General features: G+C 36.7%; 1 protein-coding gene across 1 annotated transcript in view; it reads right to left on the bottom strand.

Annotated features, from left to right (window-relative positions):
* Positions 1-13,021, bottom strand: part of lpar1 (lysophosphatidic acid receptor 1) — a gene marked incomplete at its 5' end in the record, with an annotated part of 43,945 nt that overhangs the window by 16,511 nt on the left and 14,413 nt on the right. Inside the window, 1 exon segment of the mRNA XM_005943734.3 lies at positions 5,258-6,013. Within this exon segment, the coding sequence (XP_005943796.1) occupies positions 5,258-5,996 (739 nt within the window).

Below are 13,021 nucleotides of genomic sequence, written 5' to 3'. Positions count from 1 at the left end.
AGACTAATACGACTACATTAGCCAATCAGACAACTGTTAGGCTGGCTAGGTGAAAGTGTTGGTTGATTTTTCAGTTACTTCGATTTCTTTACAATGGTCATAATGACTAAATTAGAAAAGAAGATGGCTACATTGTTAGATGTTAAATGTGTTTACTTTTCAAGTGAGCACTTATGGGCTGATATTTTTTTACAGTAAGCCTGAAACACGCATATTTAAAACAAACTCTACCGCTAACGACGCCCCTGCTACTTTTCTTTTCTTTTTTTTTGTTCAAAAGCTAAACTCATAAGTACTCACAATGTAGGAAGACTAAGCTAACACTAGAAAACAAAAGTTTTTGTGCAATTGCAATTGCATGTTTGCATTACAATTTTATGTCTATGCTAGTTATCCAATATTCAACACCCAGTAAAATATTACATTCAAGAAACAGCTTCCTATTCTTCTGTCTTACATTTTCATTACTCAATTATTTAGGAAGGCTCATTATGCCAGCTTAGGTTTCCACTAATGTGAATTCTCTGTGGCTCTTAAAAACACCCCAAATTGAATTATTGCTTTCATCTTCTGGGAGTCTCACTCATTTTCCTACCATTAATCTATTTGTATCATTTTTTATTGCTCTCCTCAGTTTCGTTTCCTTTTTAAAATCTATTGTTTTTCAAAAATCCCTTTATGAATTTTAAAATCTTGAGTTTATCCTTCCTTTCTATCTTGGTTTTTTTGGGATTTGTTTTCATTGCACGTCTCTTTCTGATCGTGGTCATGTTTTCCTTTCTGCAACCTGTATTCTTGTCAGCCATCCCCTGCTTCATCTTTTACTTGTATCTCACATTCTGTCTCAACTGTCTCTCTAACCCAATCATTATCTGTGGTCATGACCATGATCCCTATATATATTTCTAAAAGGGCCCATTAGTTTCCCGTTTGTCCACAGAAGGATTTCTTTTCCCATTCCCCTCTTACCCACATCAGTGCTTCCACACAGAAGATTAGATTAAAGTTCACATTCAATAGCTGAGAGTCCACAGCACAGAGTCCACAAAGATGCTTGTGGTGTACACAGTGATGGAGTCTTGTAGTGGTTTCACAGTGAGCTAATGGTTAGAGAAACCAGCTTTTGACCGGAAACACAGTGAGTTCTTTGAAATAATGGCATTTCTTTCCTGCTTGACCTACACAAAAATAGCCTATCTGTTTATCTGCAGAGATGTTTGCTTGGCAGCAGTGACTCATCTATGCACTGAGACTTTTTAAAATCTGTTATTTTTTAATAAACTTGGAATAAAAAAGAAAATCAAACATCAACATCAAAAGGTCTACTTAGGCTCTCTCAGCTGCTTGATAAGAAGGCAACTGGACTTATTTTGGTTTGTGAAGATGGTTAGCCTCTCGTCATTTAGTTCTAAAACAACTGATGTACCCTTTAACCTTGTAACTGAAGATGCAGACACCCTAACAAATGCAGCATGAAAATCTTTTTCAAGTTTTGTGGGATCAGATGTTTTTTGGAGACATATTGTAACTTGTATTATAGAAACACATACAGACGACAATAGACATCAAGGGGGGAATGAAACGAAGGTCCCGGTTTGAAATGAGCAGCAGGTTTTGTGTTTAAGATGTATATGTTTTAACAAAAAAGGAAATAAATAAAAATTAATTTGAAAGAATAAGGAAACTATATTATTTTGAATACAATCTAAGCAATTTATAACACCTTGTATATTTAACTGTTTAACTCTAAGTCAAGTGTGTCATATTGGATATATGCGTTTTTGTGAGTTTCTGAGACTTCTACATACTCAGTGTGACTTTTTTCCCAGAAAAAGTCCAAATAAAATCTACAATTCACTTTTGAGGAATGCACTGAAAAAGAAAATGCCTTATCAAATATTATACAAATTTAAAGGGCCTCAAATGTAAAAGGGTTAAGCAGTGTTTAAAGTTTGCCTGAAAGTAACAACCCATGCTGCTGAAATCACATTTGTAAGGCGTAGATCCTGCCATAGGGAGCGATTACAAAGACTGTATTGTCTACAATTATTTCTTGCATTAAGTGACGTACACAGATGCACACAAACTCAAACACACAGAAAACAGGTGACACTGTGAGATGCAAGCCAGTTGTGTTTCCATGCTAACAGTAGATTGGAGCGTTTGGCTTGCGGTTTTTACAGATTGGTTCTGCTCAGCCAGAAAATACACCAGCATTATAGCAGAAAATTACAGAAACGTCTGTGTATGAGTAGGGCACATTTGTTAGTGTGCAATCATTCATTTCTGTCCTTCCTTTGAAATCTAGATACTGAAATAAGTCTTCGGGGTAAATACTGACTGCTTATACACTGTAATTTGGAGACAAGTACCAGTCTGTGATATGGCATCTGCATTTGTTTGGGCATGGTATTGCTTGGCACTCCATGCTGTCTGACGATGTGACCTCATACAACACCATAAGCTTTAAGATAATCAAATCATTCACAGAACACTCCAGCATTTGCCAACAACTGACACACACACACACACACTGAAATAGCTTAGAGAGTTTTCCCTTATGGTAGATTCCCATTTGGATGCATGGAAGTATATTGGCTGCGCTAGATGATGTCAGCTGGTATTTGTTAGGATTGCTCCTGAGCTTCACTTCTTGCTCAGCCTAAACATATTCCTGATTTGAGATTTTTGTGTGGTACTAAATTTTGAAGAATTGGGCTTTAAAAATTGGTTGCTGTGACTAAAAACAACTGGAATTTTACATGTTCTTTCCTGGAGATGGAAAAATCCTTTATAGTCATTTTTTTGGCACATACGGATATCTGTATCAGCGGAAGCTAAAAAACTAATTTGTTTCTATTTGTTTTTTTGTTTAATGAAAAGTAAGAGAAGTCCAAAGGTTTTCAGTGCATGTACAATGAAACAGGCAAGCAATACAAGGGAGAGACTTAGTTTGGGGCATGGAATTGAGCGTTCTTGATAGTGCTTCAAAATGACCTCATTTAGACTAAACCAAAACAGATCACACCCTCACTCAAAAGACTTACTTTCTCAGTAACATGTCGGCTTGAGTGGAGAAGAATAAATGTGGCTTGTTCTAAAATTTTAAAACAATATTTCAAATTGATGCTAATGATTTACTGATTAAACTGAAAAGAAACTGTAAAAACATAAAGCAATTTTTCTATTTTCAGTAAAGAACAGTCATCTCTAGTCCGAAATACATGAAGCTAAATGACTGTAACTTTGTTTCTTAATGTTAATTCCTGAATCCTAATGCTTACTATTGTTATGTGATTATAAAACCTGTGTTTTCTACCTAGATTTATAGAGTGAGTCTTTTGCAAATAGCTATGCAACCTTGCATTAACATCATTAAAGTTCATATGAAGTCAGTTATTCGAATGTTCTTACATCCACTTAGCTTTTCATTTTTTCTTGTATTCCTGAATAGAAAAAAGGAGCTGTAGGATAGTTGTAACGACACCAGAGAATTGACATTTTTATTTATCCATTAGACAATAGATAAAGACAGCAATAATGCTGGTTTCTATTGTTAAAAAAAAGTTGTTGTTTTTTTTAGTTGTATATTCATTACTGATATTTTACTGCAAAAATGTGCTTACACATATAATATAATTTATAGCAATGGAAGAATCAGACAAAGCAGATTAAGGGTTTTTTGTTTTTTTTGCCTTTTTTTTTTTTTTAGTCCTACTTCCTCCTAGAAAAATCACATTATCTGCAAAGAAAACTATGACAGTTAGATTTAATTCATACCATGGTATATAGCTTCCACCCCATGGCCATTAGGAAACATACACCAAAGCTGGCAGATTAATTTCAGAACTGTTTACCTCATACGTTACCAAAGAGGTAAAGAAATAAACAAAACATCTCTACACAGCAGATGTTCTTTCTCTGCCTCTTTAACCCACTATAGGCTCCAGATCATAGTCTCCTGTCCACTACTTTGAGTTAAGTTTGGAGTAAAGACAACAACAGGATGAGATAGCAGAGCACATAGGAGAGAGATCACTTGCAATCCTGTGGTATGTTTTGTCTAGGATGCAACACATCCTGCTTCCAGGCACTAAGAAGCCTTTTCCCCCACAATTTTTAACATACTATAAACATAACTGAGCTGGTCTGCTAATTTGTTCTAGTTTTAAATGAAAAAAGAAGAAGAAGAAGAAGAAGTAGAGTCTGATTATTACAGAGTCCTGCAAAGTGTGAAACATAGCTCTGCTTAATGCTCACACATAAAACTGTCAAGACTTCACACGCAGCTTGGGTGATAAGTTAAACAGGCAGAGTTTCATCTGCAGCGTATAAACAGACACCAAAAAAGTTGACCACACTGCAGCACTACAGTAAAAAAAAACCAAAAAAACTCCTGCTGTTCATTGCAACTGTGTTTTTAGTTTTAGTTTGGAAAGCTGGACTGAGGCCAGCTGTATCTGTGAGAACTGTAATCTGTTTTTTTTATGCACAGCCTATATACCTCAGACATCCGTTAGTGTTCTTTATAGGTGAAAATGAAAGTACAGCTGGAGAGTAATTGAGGGTATTTCACAATTCTTACCAAGAAAACAGGACATGCTAGCACTAGAAACTTTCTTCAGAACTATAAAAGATGGGATGTGGGATTAATCTAAATTCCTCATATTCTGTTGGTAGTACAGATGCTGTTGTTTACAGACTACCAGAAAAGTTCATTTGTTTTGTGCACAATTATTGTGAAGCGTAAAGCCTTAAAGGCACTTGCATGGACATGGGCCTTGGTACTTGATATATGCATCTTCTAAAAGAGACATAATTTACTATACTTTAAATCAACAAAACCACATTATTCAAACCACTATGTTTATATATTTTTGCTTGCATATATTTAATTATTTTCATACTCATTTGGCTATTTGCAATCATAAGTTTAAAGGTGACTTCATAACTAAAAATCTGAGCATTTTAATAATGATCATGGGGAGCACCACTGACCAATATGATTTACTATATATGAGGTCTGCAGTAGTGCTAGGAGGACATTGTGCTTGGATTCAGTGTTGAATGTAACAGCCTCTTAGTTAAACTAATTAACACATGCATCGTTTTGCTGCTGCTGGCGACTTCAAATGTTGGGTCATTGCTACAAAGACAAATACATATATAGGCAGTGGCATCCTGCTAGAAAGTCTAGGTTAGTGACTATCAAGAGATCAACAGCTACAGTACGTAGACTGAAAGTGAATGCTCTTACCCAACACAATGACCACAGTCTTCAGAAGAGACATCATGGTATCTCGGTTGCGTCGTGGTCCAGAGCTGTGCCGTGACATCCTCATGGTTCTCTGCCTCACATACACAAAGATGTGGGCATATAGTGTCACCATGACAACAAAAGTCACAAGATTAAACACTGCCCAGAAGACCAAGTAAGAGTTGCTGTAGAGAGGTGCCATGTTGGAACAAGACTTAATGCTACAGATACAGTTCCAACCTACGCTGGGTATCGCCCCCATGACTATGGACATAGTCCAGATAATGACAATCACAACCACCACGCGCCGGTTGCTCATGCGTGTGTGTAACTGCATGCGGAACACGGTGATGTGGCGTTCAATGGCGATGGCAAGCAGGTTGGCTACAGATGCAGTAAGGCTGGTGTCAATCAAGCCCTGACGCAGCAGCCATGTCGAAACAGTCAGACGCTTTGTGTTTGGTCCCGTGTTGAACATCAAGTAGAAGTACGCCAATCCAGCAAAGAAGTCAGCAGCTGCCAGGTTGGCCATCAGGTAGTAAATGGGGAAGTGGAATCTCCTGTTGACGTAGATGGCGATCATTACCAGAAGGTTGGCGAGCATGATGAAAATGCACACAGTGATGCCAAGGCCCATCACCAACCGGCTGTAGGTGTCCCAGTCGTTAGCAAGAGGCTTGTCGCTGCGGTTGTAGAAAAAGGTGATGCTCTCATTATAGTAGCATTGTTCCTCATCCATGGTTGTAGTGGTGTTTACTAAAATGAGAAAAGACATGGAATACATAAAATTTTCATAGAACACAGTCTTTTGATGTATATTTGAATACCATAGATTTAATTTCAAAAGGGAGGTTTATTTTTCAGATCCATGGAACTGAGACAACATGCACCACCTCAAATCAAAATCTGCATTATGAAGTCAGTGCTGTTTAACTTTTTTATTGTTTCCTTTACTTGATCACCTCGTGTAAATCACACCTGTGATGTTAAATCATCACAGAAGGAGCATTAAACTAAACAAAGAAACACTTCCACTGAATGTGCAAAAGCATATGTGAGTATTTCAGCTTATCTGATCATCTGATTGCAGTGCTGTGTGAGTGAAACGTGAATCCTTTTCTCAGATTTTATCTTGACAGGCTGATACTTACAGAGGTTTTGCTAGAAATTGTTACAAAACAGTAGATGCAGTGTGATCAAAACGCCTTTGTGTGCTTTAAATGTGAGAATCTGGGCCTATTCATTACAATTTTGATGTGAAGCAATCTAGTATATTAATCTATATCATAGGCATGCTCCATGTTAGTTGTCATCTATAGCAGTCACTATTATCTCATAGAAAACATACACTGTCCAATATACAACCATGTGTAAAATGAAGCTTGTGTTGCCTACAAGTCACAGAAGTTTACAAGTTTACAGAAACATTACACAAAGGTGCTGCGTTTTTTGTGCCTGCAGGCTTGCCTTTTTTTTTCATCTGGTTGAGATTTACTAGTATTTATGCTTAAAAGATGCATGAGGAGGAGACTGAGTGAATGTGTGTGTGAATGGGTGGATGACTGAATGTAGTGTAAAGCGCTTTGGGTCCTTAGGGACTAAGTATAGCACTATACAAATACAGGCCATTTACCATTTTACCATTTACTGAGAAAATAAGTAGAAACAACAGCATCATCTCTCTCTCTTTCTCTCTCTCTCCCACACACACACACACACAATCACTACTCACATGAGTATATGTGTTTGTAATAAAGCTCAAGTCCCCCACAGATGCTGGCTAGTGTCTCTCATGCACCTAAGACCGGAAACAGGACCTCAGGGCATGAGTAGTCTGTTTGTGTGTGTGTCCTAGAGATACAGACACAAAGAGGACTGGAGAAAAATGAGGGGACAATGACTGAAAGAACAAGTATTGGAAGTTTTGGGTCAAAGGCCGGTGTTTTCTTTTTTGTCTTACTTTTAAATTTTCTTTTCTTTATCCAAATTATTTGAAACCCTTCATGAAAGTGCAAACATGAAGAAGCCCCCCCCCCTTAGCTGACTTGCAATTTTGGGAGAAAAAAAATTATTACAACCTTCACCTCTAAAATAGTCACATGGACAATCAAAAATCATCCTGGGAAATGAAGCAATGTTGAAAGCATTGAAAACTTAAGCTTGCCAAAGCTATTTGTTCAAATTCTGCAACTCAACTTGGTAATTTGCTTTTCTGAATGTTATATAATGGAGAGCGAAAACCTGCAGGTCTAACCAATAATTTTCTCAAGACTGTGCAATTGTTCCATAGTGACTCATGCGTTAAAGTATAAGTTTGGTATAAACAGCAGAATGACGGCAGCAAAATGAGCAGTGTGTGATATACGTACATTGCTTAGGTGTGTATTAGACGTTGCAGTGCACCAATGGCAACTTAAAGCTGTTTGCTTAAAGTTGAAACCAGTTAAAGAAAATACTTTTCTGGATATTTAGATTTCATTTTATTTATTTATCTTTATTTTCTTAAAGACCAATAAAGAACTCCAGCTGCAGCCATATTTGCCTGAAGCACCAGTAAAATGTTATTTTGTTTACTAAAATAGCAGTGGTACATTGTATTAGCAGTATTGGATTATAGCTAGTACTGGACTGTTCCAGGCCTACGGGATGTATCTGCTTCTTAATTTCCAAACACTAACCAGACAGCGTTGGAAAGTAGGGCCTCCTTTTTCAGACATGCTTATTTACCAATGTTTTGTTTTGCTTTTTTTAATGGTTTTGTCTATGTGTAAGCAACGATCATTCCCTGTGTTAATACAGCTCATTTAATACACTCGTGGAGAGACTTATGAAACTCTTTGGCAACTGATTAATTATGGAACCCTTGGACCTTGGTTCACAGCTGTTTTCACTACATTAACCACCAATATGTAAACTCACTAGGTCCTTTGAGATTGTCTTCCATTGTTATGCTGATGATCTACAATTATTTACACCAATTTCTGGAGGAAATTGATATGCCTGTTAATTTTGGTGAAAAGATGGTTTTAAAATTTAAGTATTACTGAACTAAAACATGGATGGACAGAAAGCATTTATTTATTTTTATTTATTTATTGTTTAAGAAAACCCTTTTTATTCATTCAAATGGCTTTCTTTCACCTGAGAAGTTTTGCTAAAATCAGACGTATTTTGTTGTTCAAATATGATGAGGTTCTATTTTATGCCTTTGTGCATCTAGTTTGGATTATTGTATTGCTTTACTATTAGGATACCCAAAGAAGAGGTATGTTAGAGGTCTGAACATGGTTTAGAATGCAGCAGCTTGCATTCTTACTGGTTCATCTAAATATGATCATTATACTTCTGCGCTTTGCCTCTCTTAATTGGCTTCCTATTTATGCAAGAGCAGACTTTATATCTGCATAACATTCTTCTTGAAAGTCGAAAAAGCCAGAAAAAACAGGATTTGTTTTGCACCTTAGCAAGGTAGAGCCATTCATTCATGATTACTATAGTGCAGTGCTTGTTTGCTGCAGCGCAGTCATGGACAGAGCCTGGTCAGTGCACTACATATGGCTTATTTAGGGAGTTCCAAATACACAACAATTACAGTATAGATTACAAGTTTTCCAGTTTTACTACTCTTTACATTCACTGCTGCCAGCTTAGATTAAGTTGTAGTTAGCTCTGTTAGCTCTGGTCTGTGCTTTCTAAAGGACTATGATGGAAAGCACTCTTTAAATAAATATATTATTGTTAATAAAGAGGATTTTTTAATTAACCTGCATAGTTCTTCCATACAAAAATTAAAATATAAAAATTTTAAAATAAATAATATAAGGAAATCATTCAAAGACCAACATTTTAAAAGGACTGACAACAGAAGATGACTTGCAGAGGTTTATAGTATACTGAGGCCAGCGAGCAAATCATTTTTAGTGTAGTAATGTGCAGTGTCCAGCCCTGTAAGGAAACTGCATTGTTTATGTTTTTTTAAACCAGGATTCATTTAACCCTCTGGGGTCCACGGATGCGCCAGGGCATCAAAATCACATGACCAATTTTAAAAAATGTACAATTTGTATTTGCATTTCAAGTTTTGAAAATGATTCGTTAAACATATTTGTGGTTCTTACAGTAAGAAATATAACTTTTTTCTACTCTGAGTTTAAGTTTTTTGTCTGAATTTAGATCAATTGTGCTAATACATTATGTCAAAATGAAACCATAACTCCAAATTCAGATATGTGAGGTTGTGCTGAAAAGAATGATACCAAACAAGGCAAGATAAACAGTTTTAAAAGGTGAAATGTAGAGGTCAAATCAAAAGTAGTCAAAAACGGCCAATTTTACCCTGGACCCCAGAGGGTTAAATAGAAAGCTGTATGGCCTCATTGCAAAAGAGTGTTATTAGGACATGTGAAAATAAAGAACACATCTGTTTTTGAAGCAAACTGCTAAATTTGCAATACTCCCCCCTTTCCTGTTTGTAATGGGTGTGTTATTTCCTTTTGGTGTCTGTGGAAGTTTTTTGGGTTTTTTTCTTAAAGAAGTGACAGTATCATTCCTGCATCTAATTATTAAGATTTTAATCATTGCTCATGTAAGGCAGTGAGTCAACAATAAGAAGAGGCATTATGAGGAACAACTAAATGACAGCAGCAACACTAATTTAAAAGAAAGTCACAGGGATCGAGTCTCCATTTACAATGACCACAGCGGATGCCCATGTCGTCGTCTGCAGTTTATGGCCATTAAATGTCTGGAGGGAGCAATCAACAGGGCATTAGATGCCTGAGACAAGTCATTATCAAAAGAAAGTGGAGGAAGTGTCAGTGACCTCTCACTTTCATCAGACCTTCAGAGCCTGTGGAAGGAGATCCTGTCATTGTGTATGTATCTGCATACAACAGTTGATAGCTGAATATTGTACAAGACTGTGTAAGAAAAAGGACATAGAATGAGGGGAATTTCGTTTTTTGTTCCTGAACAACACAAAGAACAGTGCAGTGACTTATTTTTCAAGAATTTAAATGTGTTTGAGAGCAAGAGAGGAACGTTTGGGAAGTGTGTAGAAGAGAACAAAATGCTCACTGTGCCCAAGTGTGTGTCGACACACTCTTCATGCTTGTTAGTAATGTGTGATAAAGTCTGGCTGTGCGGAGTGAGAGACTCAGTGTGCGTTTTGTGTGTGTAAGTGTCTAACAGGCTATGAAAGGACCACCCTGGAATCCATAGATGTGAGGTCATTACTCAAGGATCAACAGCAAGGCTACATCCGTATATTGTCAATGTACGCCTAACTGACACATGCATAGGGGCTAGTTGTTCTTCACCATTACTTATTCACGCTACAACAAAGTGCTAAATTGACAATACATGATGCAGCCTTGCAGGGTGAGATAATTTTTCACCTTTGAAAAATTGAGCTACTAATGCTCAATCACAAAACTACACGGGTCCTAGAATATGGATTCAGTACCACATACAATGGAAGCTACAGCTTGAAATGAGGTAAACAAAGTACCATAGATTTTTTTTATTACTATTAAAAGATTTATGGAAATCTTCAACACTTTGCTTTAGGTTAGCTGTAATAGAAACGGGCTCATGGCATTTAAATCTGTTAACACACTTTATGGTATTAGTAGAAAAGCACTGAATCAGGACTGCTATGTCAGCATGTGCTACATAGTAAATTGTTTATCCAGCCCATTCTCATCGCAAGGACATTAAATCTGTCATTTTCTCCAAATTACACACAGGGCGTCTTTTCACACGAGTGGCTGTGGACCAGGTTTAGGTAATAGTCACGCAGATCTGTTACATCTGTCAGATACACTAGGCAAATGCCATATTTCAATGTGTTGACTTAATGCTGTGAGCTCAAACCACAATCTTTTACTAAATCTAAGTAACTTTTAGTGTCTGAAGTGAAAAAAGTGAGTTCAAATCAAACAAATCAGCAAGTGAAAACCAAGCAAAACAAAGTTCAAAAAGTCAAAGCTTCCAAACAGGAAGCAAACCACAGTTTCCTGGCAGATACATCAAGCGCTCGGCCTCTGCTTTTGCTTTTGAACTACACTAAGCATGAGGACTATAAAGAAGTAATTCTTGGGTGTTGATTTTCTTTAACAGTTTGTGCTAACACGGCTCTTTTCTGTCAAGATAAAAGAGAAGATTTTGTCAATTTAGCGATTTTTCTACTGGCCTTTTATATTTACATTTGCAGGAAAATGTAAATTAAATGAAGGTTGTTATCAGGTTGTTACCATTGTTACCAAAAAAAATACATAAAGTCATTTGCACTTTGCACTTCATGTTTAGATGCAATCCTCCATATCTGAGCTCCTCAATACTTGTTATTTTAGTGTGTAGTCTAGCTTGTTGCAAACGGCTGGCTGTGTCAAATTCTTTCCTTTGACTTTAATAAAAAAACTTCACATAGCATGCACAGAAAAAAGCGTCCACTTACAAAATTCTAAGTTTAATAACAGCAGACTGGTCAGGATCTGATTCTAAATATTGCTGCTTTGTGCTGTCTTCACCTGTGACACACAGATTTGAGATTTATACAGCAGAATAATAATGCAGTCCTAATGCTAAACTCCATCTGAGCTGCATCATCTGAAGAACTTACTCATTTTCTAAAGTAAGAATTTTTTCTTGTATCAGAAAATGGAAATTTTACATGTCCTCTCCGACCACACGTGGTTCACTCTGATATTTTCTGAGAGAAATACTTGCCTGAAACCTATGCATATATCAGCTTGTCAAATAACAAATATGCAAAAATCATCTTCTTTCTCATCCTTTTACTACTCATTTGTTTGTGTTATACTTGGTTTATTGCGCTGATCATTATTGAACTGAAGTGGCTGCGAGTTCATAGATGAGCATATTATGATTGGATTATCTGAAGAGCTATCCACTGTAAGTTGAATTCTTATGCATCACTGCCTCATGCTGATCAGCTGAGCAAATTTGATACTTTGTTTTGTTGTTGTTTTTTTGCTTTGTTGTTTTTAAATTGGCTCCAAAACAAATGTTGCTTGTGAATGTATTTTGCACTTTTTTTAACCACTGTTCTGACAAGTGCCGAGATAAACCAACTTCAGTCACTGCCAGACAAGAAGTCCACTAAACACTTAACAGTAGAGTCTGTTCCCACTCTATTGAAAATGCATCATCCAGCCTTCTGGCTGCTGTTATTGAAATGCACCCCTGAGAGAAATACCTTTAAGAAAGACACACGTTGAGACCAATCACTGATCTGGGCTTCCATGCTAAGCAACATATAGCCCTCATGGAACTCATGAAAGAGAAGAAAAATTTTATGTATCATACATTGTTTAACCCATAGTGATCTATAACTCACATGTGCATTAAAGGCTGTATATGAGGTATTGTAGTCTACAAATTGTCTCTTTCTTGAATGAGTCTCATTGATGTAGCATTTCACCGTGAAACTTTTCTTTTTATGGAGAAAATGATACATCTTCTAGCTTTGGAGTTCAGACAGAAATATGACCATTTGAAGCTTGTTTATATGTGAGGTCACACACTAAAAAAAGCTAATGTTCCAAACAGGATCCCTGCAGTTTATCAGTGTTGTACTCCAGAGTGAGCTCCTGGCTCTGAGGTTTTTAACTTTGAGAAAAAGATTTATTTTCACAAAAAGTCACGAAACATGTAAGAATGATTACAGAGAAGCATAAATTATCAGAAAGAGAAAAGGGAGTCATTTAGCGCACAGCTGGGGTGAAATCATGATTAAAAAAA

Source organism: Haplochromis burtoni, unplaced genomic scaffold, assembly GCF_018398535.1.
Source record: "Haplochromis burtoni strain Fernald_Lab_line unplaced genomic scaffold, NCSU_Asbu1 Contig_377, whole genome shotgun sequence".
Classification (NCBI taxonomy): domain Eukaryota; kingdom Metazoa; phylum Chordata; class Actinopteri; order Cichliformes; family Cichlidae; genus Haplochromis; species Haplochromis burtoni.
Note: the sequence above shows the minus strand (reverse complement) of the source record. Positions and strands in the feature narration are given on the sequence as shown.